General features: G+C 36.8%; 1 protein-coding gene across 1 annotated transcript in view; it reads right to left on the bottom strand.

The window, feature by feature from the left end:
* LOC130089428 (astrotactin-2-like) overlaps positions 1–12472 on the bottom strand; it is a 482727-nt gene extending 470255 nt beyond the window's left edge. Inside the window, exon 1 of the mRNA XM_056256733.1 lies at positions 12083–12472. Within this exon, the coding sequence (XP_056112708.1) occupies positions 12083–12404 (322 nt within the window). The 5' untranslated portion in view covers positions 12405–12472. The remainder of the gene's footprint in view (positions 1–12082) is intronic.
* Positions 12473–18378: the final 5906 nt, after the last annotated feature.

The raw sequence follows: 18378 nt of genomic DNA on the forward strand, positions 1-18378 counted from the left end.
TTTTGAGCATGATTTTGTAGCCTACATTACAAAGATGGATGCCGCCGTCGAACATCACTCGTTCCAATCAGCTATCGCGTCTGTTTTAAGCCATTTGAACGTTTCCTTTTAGTTAAAAACCGAGCAAAGAACAACACTCGGAGATGTGTCTCCGCCGCTCTGCATCCGTCATCTCCTTCATCGCTCTGATTGGGTTTAGGTCTATCCGCGACGGCCGTTGGTGACGCCAATGATTTGTCTATGACGCTTTGCCAGACCATAACTCAGTTACAACTGAGAATGCTCTGGTTTTAACCAGGCTAAGAGACACTATCATTAAGAAAACAAAGCATAAAATTCAGCGAGCATCTGGATATGTACAGTATAAGGCATAAGTGTTTATGTGTGAGACAGTGACAGCCGACCTTTAGAGTAAAGCAGAGGATGATGTCTGTGGCGCTGGATTTAGCAGCCTGAAAAATAGCCATCCTTCGTCTACACCGTACCACTAAAACTCAACCATTACAGGCAATCTGTCAGAACAGCCGTCCTGAAGAAGAAACGGGTCCTTCAGAACTCAGATAACACGTCAAAAGTAGAATATTCTAAAGTTACGTTCCCATAATGTTTGAAAACTTGAAATGAAATGTAATGTTCACTTAACGTTCGTATAACCAAGAAAAAACAGGACGTTTTGAATGTTCAGAGACCATAATGTGATGTGCAAAATGTTTTAGGACATATTTTTGTTCGTGATCTTTCTATCCAAAGTCATCATCGTTACACTCATCGTTACAACTTTTCAGGGTTCCCACGGGTCCTTGAAATCCTTGAAAGTTTGTGAATCTGAGAGAAAAAAATTCAAGGACCTGGAAAGTTTTTGAAAATAAGCATACATAGATAAATGGCCTTGAATTTATTTTGTGCAAAACATTTTCTGGAAAACGCACTAGCTTGCTTGATTTACGTTAGTTACACACATTTACGCGTTACGTTGTGTTTCCTGCGTGAGGTATTTTGTGTTGTACGTTGCCATGACGTTCACGCGCGCACAAAACTACTACGATGGTACCCCAACGTTTGTTATCGGACACATCAAATGTGTCCTCACTAGGGGTGTAACGATATTTGAACCGAACCGAAAAACCGCGATACACCACCCACGATACGTATCGCGATACTCTCATGGCGAACCGAACACGCCCCGCCCCCTGCTGCCCCGCCCAGCCCCGGCTCATTGCACCTCATGTGTTATGTGTACACAACGAATACAGGGCTGTTGCCTAACCACCATTAACCACATATAATAGCAATAAGCTCAGTGTTTTGTTACTTTTGATAATAAGCAAGGTGTAATCTTTCTAATTCTGTCTATTTGATCACGAAATGCAAACAATAAATGCCGTTTTGGCGCTCTTAGATGTGGCGTGACAGATATCACTGAGATCGGAGCGCGATCATCTCTTCCTCAGTTACAGAATAAACATGAATGGACACTCGAAGGTATGTTGAAAGATACAGTATACTTACTGAAAGGCATCATAACTCGTGTAAACACTCAATCAGTGTTTCAACAGCGGAAATACGTCAATAAAACGCTTAGTTTTTCACATAGCTTTATATTTACCTCAGGCAAGTCATTCAGTGTCCACAGCTTGCTGGTTTGCTAACTCTTTCACTAAATAAATGCTATATATTAGCCTATATATTATATTTTACTTAACCTGTTTATGATATCTTGATTATTTAATATATGTTTAAAATAGTTGTCATGAAAATAACAGCAACTGTGTAAATTATTATATAACAATAACAAATTAGAGTAAAACATGATAATGCAAAAATTGCCTGTGCAGTTTACATGTTTTCATACAATTTGTTATTTGAGTGTTGATTATTATTATTTAATTTAGGCTAAAAGTCTAGGCTCTGTTGTTAAGCTTTAATGTTATAGTAATGTGCAAGTAAGGGCTGTAGTTTACAGCATTAGCAGATCATTTTGTTATCCTTGAGAAACGTTTACTTGTAATTGAATTAATTTAAAGACAAGGACACAATTTGTTCATTAAAGCACTGTTTAATAAAAAATAAAAGCAATTTTAGCTTTCTAAACCCCCCCACCCCACCGAAATGAACCGAACCGAACCGAACCGAGACCTCAAAACCGTGGGACGAACCGAACCGTCAGGTTTGTGTATCGTTACACCCCTAGTCCTCACATTAAGTTCTTGAATTTGAGGGTATTGGACCTGGAAAGTCCTTGAAAGGTCCTTGAATTTGAAGCAAACCAAGGTGTGGGAACCCTGTTTCTTTCTTCCGCGGGACACAAAAGGATGATGTCCAAACTTATCTTTTTTATGTAAAATAAAAGTAGAACATGTAGTGACCGCAGAACGAATATCAATAAAAGCACTCCTCATATGATACACTCCAAAAAAAGGCCTAAATGTAAGATTTATTTACCATTTAAATTGCGAATAAAATTCCCATTTATTTGGATTACACCGTTTTAACATAAACAAACTAAACTTCATATGATGCATATTTGTCAGTCATACTATTTAAATAATCATATTTTCAAAATGCATGTATTGCTTAGAATCAGAATAACTCTGTTCATTGTGAAAAAGTATGAACATTAAAATATGACTAGATGGTGAACAAGCAATATTCCAAGTTATGAGATTGAAACAAATTGTATTTATTGATGGTAAATGTATTAACCTGGTTATTGTGTTTTCAGAACATGCAGTTTATTAGTGCTATATATGACCGGTGTGTGTCTGACACATATTCACCACATCCGTTTGCTTAAATGTGTAAAACTGTGTAATCCAGATGGATGGAAATGTTAAATATGCAATTCAAATACATACGTATAAATCTTAAACATAATACATGGTACTTTTGTCCTTCAAAACATTGTATTTTGTGTTCTACAGAAGAAAGAAAGTCATATGGGTTTAGAATCACAACTTACTTTCATTTTCCTCGACAAACAACCCGAATGAATGACTTAATTATGATTATGATCACTTCTGTCCAAAGACGTGCTTTAACAACATATCTCTGAAGAATGGTGCGCGGCCTTTAAATGATCAAATGTCTGTTTGCCCATTGTGTTAGTATAAACCGTTTGCTCCGCACACGCAGCACTTTCCATTTTAAGATCTATCAGATTCCTCTTTTATTTGAGAGCCAGTATATCCCCTGTCAAATAATTTTGGTTTTAATTCATCAAAGGTTTGCTGCTGCCTACAGAAAGTTGATTAAATCCATTTATAAACCTCAAAGTCTTGAGTTGTTGACTGAAGTGTCCACTGTTCAGACGTCTAACGCTCTTTCACACCGCACGGAAATACCAGGCTGATTGTTTCACTCCTCAAAGTTGCTATAAAAGTGACAGAGAGAGTTATAAATGCAAATGCACTGGAGCTGGTGTGTTTTACCATGAATAATTGAGCGCGGTGACTCTGTTGGGGGAGCTCCAATCAAACAGATGCACAATTTGTTGAGCACCCTTATTAAACACACCACAGAAAGTTTACTGTTCCAACATTTCACATTCATGCAATGCGGCAGATGCAGTTGAGGAAATAGATGAAGTTTCTGCAGAGGAATGAGACATGCATTATACTCGCATTCGCTTCTGTTAGTTCATTGATGAACAAAGAGGACTGACTTCTAATATCCATGCAGTCATGATAATAACATGTTCAGCCTCCATGGGCAAAAACGAGCCATGCAGGAATTTAAAGGAATATCACAAGCTGAATGTACAGTAATGCATTTACAATGGAAGTCTATGGGGCAAGAGTGCAGAAGAAAGTCCCGTATACACTGATACAAATGATTTTGTGGTGAAGTAAATACTACAGAATAAAACAATGTAATTTACATGAAAAAGTTAGTTCAGGCAAGAATTAAAAAAAATAAGTAAATTCTATATTAGTATTCAATTCAAGCGTGTAGAAATGAAAGCGTAAATATCAACGTTATACAATAAAGTAAAATTACTCAACTTTTCTGATACTGGTGTTCCCATCATGCACTGGGCTTTGAATAATTAATGAGGTTTATTTTTCACTGTTTTCCAGTTGTATTTACACTGTTTTATCATTGCTTTTGTTGTTTGGATTAGTAACTTGCCATTTTGTGACATTTGGAGTTTATTTCTATTTAAAATGACACATTCAAACACAAAAATGATCCATCAAATGTTACCGTCATTCTGTATTGTCTACCAAGTATTGGCTCTCTGCGTTCACGTGGTGTTCAGTTATGCATGTAGATTTATTGTCTCACACATTAACTAATGTATTAATTAATTAGGTGTTTCTAAGTAAAGCATATACTTAAAAAAGTTTGGTTTAATTCACTTTTATATTATTTGAGCAAAATGTATTGCAATGGAACTTTTCAACTAAATATATATTACTCATGCTTTTATTAGCTAAGTTTAAATTACTTTTTTACTTTATTACTTTCACTTAACATAGTTAAGTAGAGTTTACTTAATCCATTTGTGAAATTTACTTAAAAATATTCATTTGAAATTTACTTAAAAAATATTCGTGCAAAAACTTGCCAAAGAAAAAAATAAGTAAATTTTACTTATTGTTTTTTTTTTGTGTTTTTTTTTTCAGTGTACAACTGTGTTGTTTTCTACGCAGGATTATAACATAAATGTGCCTCATAAATGATTGATCTGACATGCTCTTCATAATAATTGAAGTGTCTGACAATTAGGTTTGATGTCAGTATTTTACTAAGCTAGCACTGTGACTCTCGAATAAGCATAAAACACATATTGCATACAATAGTCAATTTGTAATTGAATAAATTAACTTAAATCAGTGTTGGTATTGAAAAATATATTAATAATCAGTCAACCAAAAGTCCCACACAGCTTTAAAAAAAAACTAAACTGTAATTAATAATCATACTGTGTCTTCCAGGTTCTTCTAATTGCCCTTGCATTGAGGAGTGGAAACTAATTATCCACAAACCTCCTTCAATTAGTGTGACATTTTGAAAAGGTTAGACAAATCAATGGAAAGTGTGCACATTGTAGTTGTGGCATTCCTTGGTTTCTCTGATAGCTGAAGCTCATCTGTAAAAGCGCAGGGACTGTTTCTATGAAGCGGCGGCGAGCTGCATTAACCCTCGGCAAATCCACACGTTTAGACACTGCAAAGCATGAAGGGCATTTCTCGTCTGAGAGCAGTTTGTCAAAGTCAACCGCGCGACTTATTCAGTGAAGATCCACACATTAAAGTCTTGAGTTTGGGGAAAAATCGATTAAAAGTGACCGAAAGACTTTTACATTTTTGCAAAAAAAGAATTCTATTTAGCAAATAATCTTGATTTCCACAAAAATATGAAATAAAATATAATAATAATAGTATATATATATGAAATAAAATATATATTATATACATGAAATATAATAAAATGTGAAATATGGTTCATAAATAGGAAGCAGCACAACTGTTTTCAACATTGATAATAATCATAAATGTCTCTTGAGCATCAAATCATCATATTAGAGTGATTTCTGAAGGATCATGTGACACTGAAGACTGGAGTAATGATGCTGGAAATTCAGCTTTGATCACAGGAATAAATTACACTTTACTATATAGTTTACCTATTCATGTAAGGAAAGCTCGGACCATTGTGACATTCAAGTCCATGCTTAAAACCCATTATTATGCCTTGGCTTTCAATTCAAGTTGAGCTTTGATATCTTGACCTATTGTTGCTTATTTGTATTGCATATTGTGTATTGTTTGTGTATTTTTTATTTTATTGAATTTTTTATCTTGAATTTTGTTAAGCACTTTGGTCAATCATGGTTGTTCTTAAACGTGCTATATAAATAAACTTGAACTGAACTATATATTCATAAAGAAAACAGCTTTTTTAAGCTTCAATATTTTTTTTTTTTACAATATAACTGTTTTTACTGTATTAACAGATGCAGACTTGATGAGCAGAAGAGACTTATTTAAAAAACATTTTAAAATATTACTATCCCCAAACTTTTGAACAGTAGTGTCTTCGCAATGAGTTTACTTGATCTAGATTTTTAGGCTTTTACTGTTGATGTTATTTGTAAACACCATGTGTCTGAGAGTAACGCAATTTTAATTATCTGTATGTATGTACTGTACATGGAGTAGAACTGACAATAAAGCATACTTACTTACTTACTTGCTTACTTGCTTACAATATAAAGTTAAGAGAAATTGTGAAAACTGTTGTTTATATGCCATTATTTAGACTTGTGTACAGGTAAAACGATACATACACTCACCGAAAGGATTATTAGGAACACCATACTAATACTGTGTTTGACTCCCTTTCACCTTCAGAACTGCCTTAATTATACGTGGCATTGATTCAACAAGGTGCTGAAAGCATTCTTTAGAAATGTTGGCCCATATTGATAGGATAGCATCTTGCAGTTGATGGAGATTTGTGGGATGCACATCCAGGGCACGAAGCTCCCGTTCCACCACATCCCAAAGATGCTCTATTGGGTTGAGATCTGGTGACTGTGGGGGCCATTTTAGTACAGTGAACTCATTGTCATGTTCAAGAAACCAATTTGAAATGATTCGAGCTTTGTGACATGGTGCATTATCCTGCTGGAAGTAGCCATCAGAGGATGGGTACATGGTGGCCATAAAGGGATGGACATGGTCAGAAACAATGCTCAGGTAGGCCGTGGCATTTAAACGATGCCCAATTGGCACTAAGGGGTCTAAAGTGTGCCAAGAAAACATCCCCCACACCATTACACCACCACCACCAGCCTGCACAGTGGTAACAAGGCATGATGGATCCATGTTCTCATTCTGTTTACGCCAAATTCTGACTCTACCATCTGAATGTCTCAACAGAAATCGAGACTCATCAGACCAGGCAACATTTTTCCAGTCTTCAACTGTCCAATTTTGGTGAGCTCTTGCAAATTGTAGCCTTTTTTTCCTATTTGTAGTGGAGATGAGTGGTACCCGGTGGGGTCTTCTGCTGTTGTAGCCCATCCGCCTCAAGGTTGTGCGTGTTGTGGCTTCACAAATGCTTTGCTGCTTACCTCGGTTGTAACGAGTGGTTATTTCAGTCAAAGTTGCTCTTCTATCAGCTTGAATCAGTCGGCCCATTCTCCTCTGACCTCTCGCATCAACAAGGCATTTTCGCCCACAGGACTGCCGCATACTGGATGTTTTTCCCTTTTCACACCATTCTTTGTAAACCCTAGAAATGGTTGTGAGTGAAAATCCCAGTAACTGAGCAGATTGTGAAATACTCAGACCGGCCTGTCTGGCACCAACAACCATGCCACGCTCAAAATTGCTTAAATCACCTTTCTTTCCCATTCTGACATTCAGTTTGGAGTTCAGGAGATTGTCTTGACCAGGACCACACCCCTAAATGCATTGAAGCAACTGCCATGTGATTGGTTGATTAGATAATTGCGTTAATGAGAAATTGAACAGGTGTTCCTAATAATCCTTTAGGTGAGTGTATATCATAAGCTAGGTAAATATTTATTTATATTTTATGTGTTAATGTTCTAGAGGTGTGTTTGTAGTTTTGAACGAGGTAAATATTGTTGTTATTGTATTGTCTTTTTTGTTGTTTTGTCTTGTGTTATCTAATTTTTGTGTATTAGGACCTCCTTGAAAACGAGATGATCCATCTCAAGAAGTTTATCCTGAAGAATAAATGTGTTACAATATATAATCAAATGCATTCTAAAACACTCAGCTAAAGGCCCTTGCACACGGAGTCCGAAATTTTCTTATGTGTTTTTTCGTATTCGTGATTCGGTGGCTCAAATTATTAATTCTAATAATCCTTTAGGTGAGTGTATATCTGTATGTAGGTAAATACGGGTTCTTATATTGGTGCATTTAAATGACATGATTAAATATCAGTCTTCCTGCAGTTCATTAAATAAATAAAAACTTGCCATGATTGTTGTTAACTAAAGTTTTACTGTGTTGTACTAAATTGACTTCATATATAATTTTGACTTGATTGAAATGATTGTTCTTCTGACTGTTCTTCTGTCATTTCAAGAGATGTAAATATCAAGATATGAATACAATTTGTCGAAGGCTGAACGATATTGTAATATAATATCACTGAGAACAGACTCATCAGTTCTGTGTTCACACTTTATTTCCGCGTCTGCTCTGAGAAATTCCTCGCCTCACACAGAAAAGGCCAGACAAAGCAGTTCGGATAAAAACCTTCATCTTGTCGTTTTTTTAATCTTCTCTCTGTCTTTCTCAACATTCCCGAGCGCTTCAGGTAATAAATCACGTCTGAGACTGGAGGTGAGCGCTTGAGCGACGGTCAGCGAAACGCTTTTTCTTTATTTTAAGCAGCTTGAGAAAGCATGCTGAGACATAAACACAAAAGTGGTGCGTTCAATATTTTCCTTTCTAAATAAGTGCAGCAAAGCTAAAACACACATTTGAATGAAGTGTGATTTGCATCATAACCAAGTTGAGCACTGCATTTGTGCAAATCTTCATGCTAAGGCGTTCTGAATGCTGAAAAGCCCTAAACCTACACATGAGGTCTAGTAATAGTGACGCTTCCTTTAGTAAACGCCACTAAATTGCAGACGGCCTTCAAGACAGAGTTGAGTTTTGCTGACACATCCTCTTCGGTTTATATCAATACCGTCTGTTGCACATAAATCTTGATGAAAGACAAACATGAACTTGTAATACAAAGGAGCCGGGCCGCTTTGCCAATGATCAATATTTCCAACAGTTCGCTTATTTTTCAGCGAGAACTGCTGATGAGGTCTGACTGTAGTTCTTCATTACTGGGATATAGATTCGGTTCTATCAAAGAGCTCTTGACATATGAATCTAAACCTCTATTTTAAGAGGGTTTTCATTGGTATTTCATCACCAGAGCCTCAAAACCATTGGCTCTCTCCCAGTTCTGCAGTGTGGATCGAGCTGAGCACGGGTCACTGGGCCGGAGGAAACCAGCCACCAATGCAAACCTGAATCAAAACGTCCGAAAACTGTTTTCCAATGGCTGACACAGGGAAAGGTCAGCGGATCTACTTCGGACTGAACCAGAAACAACAGCACCACATCTTTCATTAGAAACAAACTGAAGAACTGGTGGATTTTCCATCATTTTCTGCATGTTGCATTTCTCTACTCAAAGAACAGCTGATAGCTCTCTAATCCCAGCTGTGTTCCAGGTAGATACGTGTACTTAACTGAACCATGCATCTACAACCGGCAACATATTACCCAGCAAGCAATGTTGCGTTTAAAAGACGTCTAATAGCCGTCCAAACACATCCCTGACGTCTAGGCTAAAACCAGGCGAAATTTGGGCTTTCAGTGAAATTTAATAACATCTAACCATAGCCCAAGAATAGACTAGTCATATAAAATATGAACATGTCAAAAAAATGACTTTGCTTACATGATGGAATATCATTCATCTCACAAGTTATTTTGGCAAAAACAACATGTAACCAAATTCAAGATTATTTTTGGCTGGAAGTGTGTTACTCATAGCCGGATTATAGTTAACTTTGTCTATAGTTAACCTAGATTGTGAAATGAGGGGTATTGCTTGCTGGGTAGTGTCTGCCCAGATCTGGCCCACATGTGGGCCGGATCTGGGCAGACACTATGTTACTGTCTGGGATTAACTGAGACGGCTCAAATGCACTGCTGACAAAACGCACATACACTGTCAAAAATATTTTAGCAATTTAGTTATTTCAACTTATTTTTTTGTGTAGAGATAACTAGATTGTCCAGACAACAAGAAATTTTAAGTTTTCTTGTCCTCAACTTATCGAAATAAGTTAGTTAAACTAAAAAGAACCCATGCAAAAAGATAACACAAAATAATGAGTTAAGTTTTTTTACAGTGTAGATTCATGTTTACACACATACGCTTCAGGGTATATTTAAATAGTATAGTGTGTTGCATGCAAAAAAAAGTCTGCACATTATAGAGAAAGAGAAACCACTCATATGATCTAGACGTATAGTCCCAGCGTTCCTCTTCCAGTAGAAGTCAACATCAATATTGTGTTTTAGCGTAACTGAAACTCTATATATGGGTGAAAGGGCAATGCAGCGGTCAATGTGGAGCAGTTGCCATCACTGTTTTTCATTCAGTCCTGTGCACTGTCTGTACTGTCATGTTTAATGATTTCTTGTTTTATACGTTATGGTACATTGTAAACAGGGCTTGACATTAACACCCACCAACGCGCCATATGTGAGTGTATTTCCAGCAGTGGTGTGTGATGCAGTCACTCCTATGAGCCACTTTGGCGGGTTGAATTTTTTATATAATATGTGACCCTGGATCACAAAACCAGTCACAAGTCGCACGGGTATATTTGTAGCAATAGCCAACAATACATTGTATGGGTCAAAATTATCGATTTTTATTTTATGCCAAAAATCATTAGGATATTTAGTAAATATCATGTTCCATGAGGATAATTTGTCATTTCCTACCATAAATATATAAAACATTTATTTTTGTGAGTGAATTCAGCACAATCGTGAACATAAATGCACAACTTTAAAGGTGATTTTCTCAATGTTTCAATTTTTCTGCACCCTCAGATTCCAGATTTTATAATATTGTTGTTGTTAAAGAGCTTGAATTTCAGCGTGGGATTGCACGTATTGCGCATCATTTTATTAATTCCTGCTCACACTCAAAGTATGCACACAAAAAACACCTTGAGTTCGTTTTTGCTGCTTATTGCGCTTAAACAGTCAAAACACACACACTAATGTCAAAAAGGTCTTAAAGTGACAGCATCAGGTCTTAAAGTGACAGCAGCCTAATATACCTGCTGCCAAATTATGCGATAATATGTTAATCTCAAACCCAGATTGTGAAGTAAAACTCACCAGACTATCCTTAAACAGTCTATATACATCAACAGAAAGCTGAAAGCATTGCCAAACATGTATTCAAATACCAAACAGATGATTGTACACACATACAGAACACACACATTTCTGGAAGCTTTGCTGACGTTGTTTTTCTAAGATGCACACACACACAAAAGTCATATACACGTGAAGAACTTCTATATAGCCGACTTGGTTGACTTTGCTGATTTCATGTTTGGAGCCCAATGCTATACTGTACAATATACTGTATGCACAAACAATAATGATAACAATAATTTTGAATAGTCATGCATTTCCTCCAACCTGACCAAGACAGTATTAAAGCTGTAGACCTCTGTGATTTCACAAAGTATAATGTACTTTTCAGAAATCTCACTTTCCTCCCATAATATATCATCTGACTCCATGCAAAACACACTGTAGAGAAATATTGGCAATTGGTGGCATATTCACGCTTTTCAGATTCTCAGTCAGAAAATAAGATAACCCACACTATACCTATAATCTCTCTCAGACACCAAACAGGAATTATATTTTCATAGAGGATTTCTTATGCGAGTACACACAATCAGTTTCCATGCAACTAAAGTCAACCTGATACTTCAGTAGTTATTTTAGATAATGGGAACACTTTAAGGTTAGTTAGTTAACATTAGTTAACTATATTAGTTAGCATGGACTAATAATGAACTGCACTTATACAGCAGCATTTATTTATGTGTTAATGTTAATTTCAACATTTACTAATGCTTTATTAAAAGCTTGTTAGCATTAGTTAATGCACTGCAAACTAACATAAACAAACAATGAACAGCTGGATTTTTAATAACTAGCGTTAACAAAGATGAATAAATACAGTAACAAATGTATATTGCTCATTGTTAGTTCATGTTAGTTAATACATTAACTAATGTTAACTAATGAACCTTATTGTGAAGTGTCCCCCTCTCAGATCCCAAACACAACACGAGGATTCAGGTCTGCAAAGAAACGCTGAGCACATTAATTGCCCTGCAATGGCCATTCGTCTCATTTTCTCAGGATGAAAGCTGGCTCTTACAACAAACACGCATCCTATCTCTCGTTTCCACATGTTTAAGAACATGCAAACGCACTCATCTGTCATCTCTCAGCGCAGCGCTACACTGAATGAGACTCACCTAAGGTGAAGTAGGGCAGTGCCGTGTTGTCCAGATCATCCAGAACCGCGATGCGACCCGGCAGGTCAGTCCTGACGAACAGCAGGAGCCTGGACTCCCCTCCGGAGAGACTCCCGGAGCCCGCGCCGGTGAAGCTGAACTCATTCTCCCGGAGAACAGGCAGCGTGGACACGGTCACGGTCTTCACCTCGCACGGGCTCTCCGCCAGCTCGCTTCTCTTGTCCCGGTCCTCGTCCGGCTTGCCCCCGGCCCGGGTCCGGCTCAGGCTCACACAGAGCTCCAGCAGCAGCAGGAGGAGGAGACGCGCGTGTCTCGGTGTCATTCCGCTCGCGGTGCCGCTGCGCGTGGATTGAGCGTCTCGCGTAAAGCGCTGGTGGTTTATAGCAGGAGCGGCAGTGCTGAGAGAGACCGGCAGGCGGCAGCACTGAGGAGACCTCACACATCATACACATTCATAATAGCTACAGGAAACAATAGCATCACACGCAGTGAAACATGATGCACAAACAAAAAAAAACATTTATAAACAATGTACGCATTAAATAAAAAAACACCATCCTATAAATTACCACATACAAAATAAACCATCACACACTTTAACATATACACATTAAATCAAATAATAGTATCAAGCATATATATTTTGCATCATTATATAGTACAAGAAAACAAGTTAGTTAGGTTATTATAAGTTATTATTATGTTTATTATTTGTATTATGTTGTATTGATATGTATTATTATGCTTTATATTATTATTATTTTAGCTTAAGAAAACAATAGCATCGCAATGAAACGTGCACACGCACACACACAAACACACACACACACACAATCAAAACAATGTATGCAATAAATCAAAAAACACCGTCCTATAAATTAACACAAAATAAACAATCACACACATATGCATTAAATCAAATAATAATACATTAATATGTATTTTGCATCATTGTGTAGTATAAGAAAAAACTTTATTAGGTTATTAAGTTATTATTAGGTTTGTTATATGTTTTATTATTTGTATTACATTTTATTGACATTTCTTATTATGTTTTCTATTATTATTATTATTATCGTAGCATAAGAAACGCTTAAAATGCATGTTCATATTGTATTGCTGCATTAATTGGAGTAATTATAACCATAATTATAGCTATTTTATCACATTTCATATCGCATTTTATCAGTATATAAATCAGCTGTGTTTTGGTATAAAGTACTGTGTTAATTTAGTGATGGTAAATAATATTTAGAGTGGAATAAAACCAGTTAATTTTTTTTTTTCTGTGCACATACTATTATTATTAGTGGTTATGTGTAAATATTACAGGAAAGCCCATTAAAAGACTTTCTACAGTGGTGTAAACTGTATGCATTGAAAGATATTACTGTGATGGACTGAAGTGGCTTCTGCATGTCTGAAAGTCTCTTGTCCTGCATGCAGTCAAACAAAAGCTCCACGCCAGCAATAGTTCCCAAAACTTCATATCAGCAGAAGTCGTGATGAGGATAAACTTCAGTTGTGAAGCGAGAGAGGAGCTGAAGGGACACCTGGAGCTCTTGCATGTCAGTAAACACAGCGCCTGACTGGTCAACACACACACGTGTCCCTGTGAAACCACCTCCTGAAGAGACTCCCTCTGATCTCCTGCTGCGTGTGTGTGTGTGTGTGTGTGTCCTCCTCTTGCTGCATCTCTTCTCTTCTCTGATGATGAGGGCAGGGCATTTACATTGTTTACATTTCCTAATTATGTAACTGGTTCCATACATTTTTACCTGGCTATAATTGTTTTTTTTTTTTTTATTATTATTCGTCTTAAATCATGAGCTTTTGTCCCTTCTGGACTCTTAAAGTCAATATTAAACCAAAATTGACTATTCTTATTTTTTAAGTAATATTATTATGTTTAAATTCATGTTCCTTGTAATCTTGAATCAGAATCAGTTCCTCTTGCAGCATCTCTTCTCTTAAAGATGAGGGCGGGGCTAAAACCTGTCACTCACATGAGATCAGCCAATAGCAAACCACAACCATCCAATCAATTCCCCACAGACAAAATCAAGCCCCGCCCACATTTGTTCTTGTCCCAGACGCCGTTTTGCTCGGATATACGACACAATAATGAAGAAATGACGAAAACAACTTCAGTTTCCTTTATCATACCAACAATAAACATGAAGAGAAGTTCCTGTTTTGAAGTTAAATAGTTTTAACAGTCCTGACATACTGTGATTTCTTTGCACAACAGCATATTTTTAATGGTGGTGTGTTGATGCAACTTAACACCCAAGAGACTGATGACTCACATATTAATTTTACAGCATGCAAAACTTGCTGACAATCCAGAACAGACTGCATGTGTAAGGTAGGAGAACGAACGAGTGCTGCAACACGTAGGTAAAGAGAACGATACACTCTTAATGGCTAATAGGGGCATTTCACACACTCCCCCAGTGGATATATGAGAATCACTGTCGTCGAAATTGCCTTGACCTCTGAGCCAAGGAGTCTTCTGATTTCTTCAAATTGAATTTGACAAACAACACGGCAGCAAGCGTGGGTCTAGACAGAGATGCTTTAAACAGGTTTAGCGCGTGTAATGAGTCCAGTCTCGACCCTCTCCATCTTACCAGTAGGTCTGCCATGCTTGTGTTGTTGATTTTCACAAATAAATGAACAATTTGTCCTTCTTTTCTCCCTTTGCTCTCATACGGCGCAGGCTCCAGAACGCCTCGCTTATTTATTGCTTATAGAGTTATTTATACTCTGCAGCTGGAGGGTGTTGCTGTTAAAAGGGTGTAAATATGAATCTGAGACACGTGCAATGATTTTTCAGCAGCATATGGCAACAAAACATAGGCGATCTCATGCATTTTGCATTAAAAAATAAATAGGATCAGTAAAATTATTCCATGATAGATAAGAACACCTTCCCATACACTCTCAGTGCTGAAATGGTCTGGGACATTTGAGGGTTTTTTCCCTCGTTTTTCTCATACTCTCAATAAGATTTCTCATAAATGTTTCATTACTTCATCACAGTATGTTTTAATTCAAATCAGCATTTACATATTTAGCTGTGGTTCTCAATATGTCATCTTTGCAGATGTTGAATCTCTCCATCATCCGTGTGTAAGTGTGTGTTGCTGTCGCTGTCCGCGGTGCTGAACACCATCAAATATTCTCTTTTAAAGCTTTAAGGAAGCCAACCAGGCTTTTATTTATTTTTTGGGGTCACTGAAAAGACATTCATGGGTCTTCCGTATACCCTGTTCTTATAGTCAATCAATACTCATCATGATGCATTTGAATATTGAATCAATTCCATAAGGTGGTAACTTTAATGCTGAGTAATTTGCATGCACTACATGTCTTATAAGCTTAAATCAGTGAATTGCATTGGCATTTGAAACTCTTCAATTATGGAATGAGATTTTTTTCCCTCCTCATGCTAACATGAATAATATTGCCTAACCTTGCAGGTCAGGGATTTTTACACTTCAGTGCTATAATGCCGATGTTGAGCCAGTCCAGTGAACTCTGCCGAGTAGGTAAAATAACCACTGAGAAGAACTGGCATAAGAATCAGTTCTTAGCATGCAAACCTGTGTCATATCTAAACAGAACAGTTTGGACACGGTGAGGCTTTAGAACTGGCACAATGTCAGAGATATACACACATAAAAAATATGAATGTTTTAATATGAATTAAATAATAATTAGTTACTTCATATTTATGTCAAATACACTATCGTTTGGGGTCGCCGGTAAGATTTTTTTCACAAAGGCTGCATTTATTTGATGAAAAATACAGTAAAACTGTTAGATATTATTACAATTTGAAATAAGTGTGTTTTATGTGAATAAAGTGTCATTTATTCCTGTGATCAAAGCTGAATTTCCAGAATCATTACTCCAGTCTTCAGTGTCACATGATCCTTCAGAAATCACTCTAATATGAGGATTTGATGCTCCAGAAACATTTATGATTATTATCAGTGTTGAAATCAGTTGTGCTGCTTCATATTGTTGTAAAAACCATGATATATTTGGTAACACTTTATTTTGCAGTGTCCTTGTTACATGTTACATGTACTTACCATAGTAATTACATGCAACTAACCCTCAACCAAAGCCTAATCCTACCCTAACCCTATAGTAAGTACATGTAGTTGCTTAATATTACTCAGTACATAAATATATAACTACACTGTAACTCGTACACCTTAAAATAAAGTGTGACCATATTTGTTTCAGAATCCTTTGATGAATAGAGTGTTTAACATAACAGCTTTCATTTGAAATAGGAGTATTTTTAGATAAATATCTTTACTGTCAACTTTGATCAATGTAATGCCTCTTGCCGAATAAAAGCATAAAAAAATAAAGATCTTACCGACTCCAGTGTTTTGACCGATAGTTTATTTACATATAATACATCATCAGGCCTCATTATTTCAGTCGTTGTTGAAAAACTCATTTAAACCGCAGGAGAAATCTGCAGAGATTTACAAGATTTACAATCCTAGATTGTCCTTTTAAATTATTTTTCATTCTATCCTATTGTATTCCCGACAGAAGACTGTTTACGTTTGCTTGAAGATGTTTTCCCAGAACAATAGCGTCTGCCACAAAGTTACGAAACACTGTGCGTGTGATAAAAGAGCTAGAGAATAGAGACTGATAACAATATAAAAATGTCTGTTTTAATAAAAAAAAAAAAATCTTCTTTCCTAATATTCTACAGGCATTCATGCGGGACACCGTACATCAGGGCCTTTTCATTGTAAGAGCTGTCTGTATTGTGAAGGATTGCACTTAGCCGATGATTCAGACGCTTTCTTTTAAAAGCCGTTCCTGGGGAAGCCAGAAATCACGACGAGAAACCTGGCCAAAGCCATCCGTCATAAAGAGCAACACAGTCCATTACTGGGTTCATAATATTTATTACAAAGAGTGAATAGAGAATTAATGTCCTGTAATGGAGGTGAACCTGAGCAGAAGTGTTTTTCTTCCTCAAGCCATCGGTTTATATGTGCAGTAATTTGATCACCAAACCCCAGATTCCTTTCAATTGTCCTCAACATCAAATCAGCTCAAAAGCTTTGAGTTCACAGAGGAGGGATTCATTCATTTATTAACTGTGTTTCCATGGAAACACCTTGAATTAAAGAAAAATAAGTGTTTATGTTTGCGTGTGGGTGATTTGCAACGATTGATCAGTCAGGTTAACTTTATTCCAAACACTTCAGTCGTGAGCCGACGGCACAGATCATTTGATTATTCAAAATATTCAAAGTACCAAGTTAATACATTAGCTAACATGTGCTATGATATAAAGCTACAGTGTTTATTAACCTTTCTTAACGTTAATTACTAAAAATGCAACTGTTTAATGTTCGTTCATGTTAATTGGTTTTAAAAATGTATTGGTAAATGAATAGCAGACTATAAACACACACACACGCACGCACACGCACACACTTTCCTAAATGTTTTCTTGCTTTTCAGGCCTATCTTTGATAAGTTGTGAAATAATGAGAAAGTAAAAGTGAAGCCTGTTCCTCCTGCCGCTGTGAGTCTGAGACACATGTCCGCCTGACGCGAGAAACGCTCCATTGTGCTGAGTTATACCGCCATAAAATAACAAATGAACTTTTATCGTAGAGAGGAGCAGAAAACCTTGAACCATTACACACAGCCATGACAGTTTATATGCTTGTCATTTATAAAACAAATTGGCCCTTTGTTATGTCACTGCCTCACTTATTCCATCCTTTTATGTTTCCTTTTTTACATTTATTGAAGCCAACGTTTATATCTTGGCTGCTGGGAAGTCAATCTTCTCTCTTTGACAATGCATATTTAACTTTAATGGATATATGCATATATCAAACACTCTCTGCCACAGACCTTGATTGCATTTGATAAATGAAGAACTGGATGAAACTCTTGGATGCGTGTAGAAATAAACTCTGTAACCCAGCATGTCATGGACCAGCCGCTTCTCTTGCTTTCCTTCTGTTGTTAGAAACTCTCCAACATGCTGCAGTGCATCTGACAGACGTGTGTTTTCTTCACCCACACATTTATAACTGAAATTAAGTAGAGTTTACACATGGATAAAAATATCTACAATCTCACTCGTGCTCTGAACACTTTAATTTCAGTCGGCTTTTAACTGTATCTCTAGAAGCCAAGCGTTGAGAGAATACTGCACTAATGTTTATGAAAATACACATTCATCATCATTCATCACTGCAATATTTAAAACAACAGCCATGTCCCCGATG

The sequence above is a fragment of the Rhinichthys klamathensis genome, unplaced genomic scaffold (assembly GCF_029890125.1).
Source record: "Rhinichthys klamathensis goyatoka isolate OS25496 unplaced genomic scaffold, OSU_Roscu_1.1 h1tg000132l_1, whole genome shotgun sequence".
NCBI lineage: Eukaryota > Metazoa > Chordata > Actinopteri > Cypriniformes > Leuciscidae > Rhinichthys > Rhinichthys klamathensis.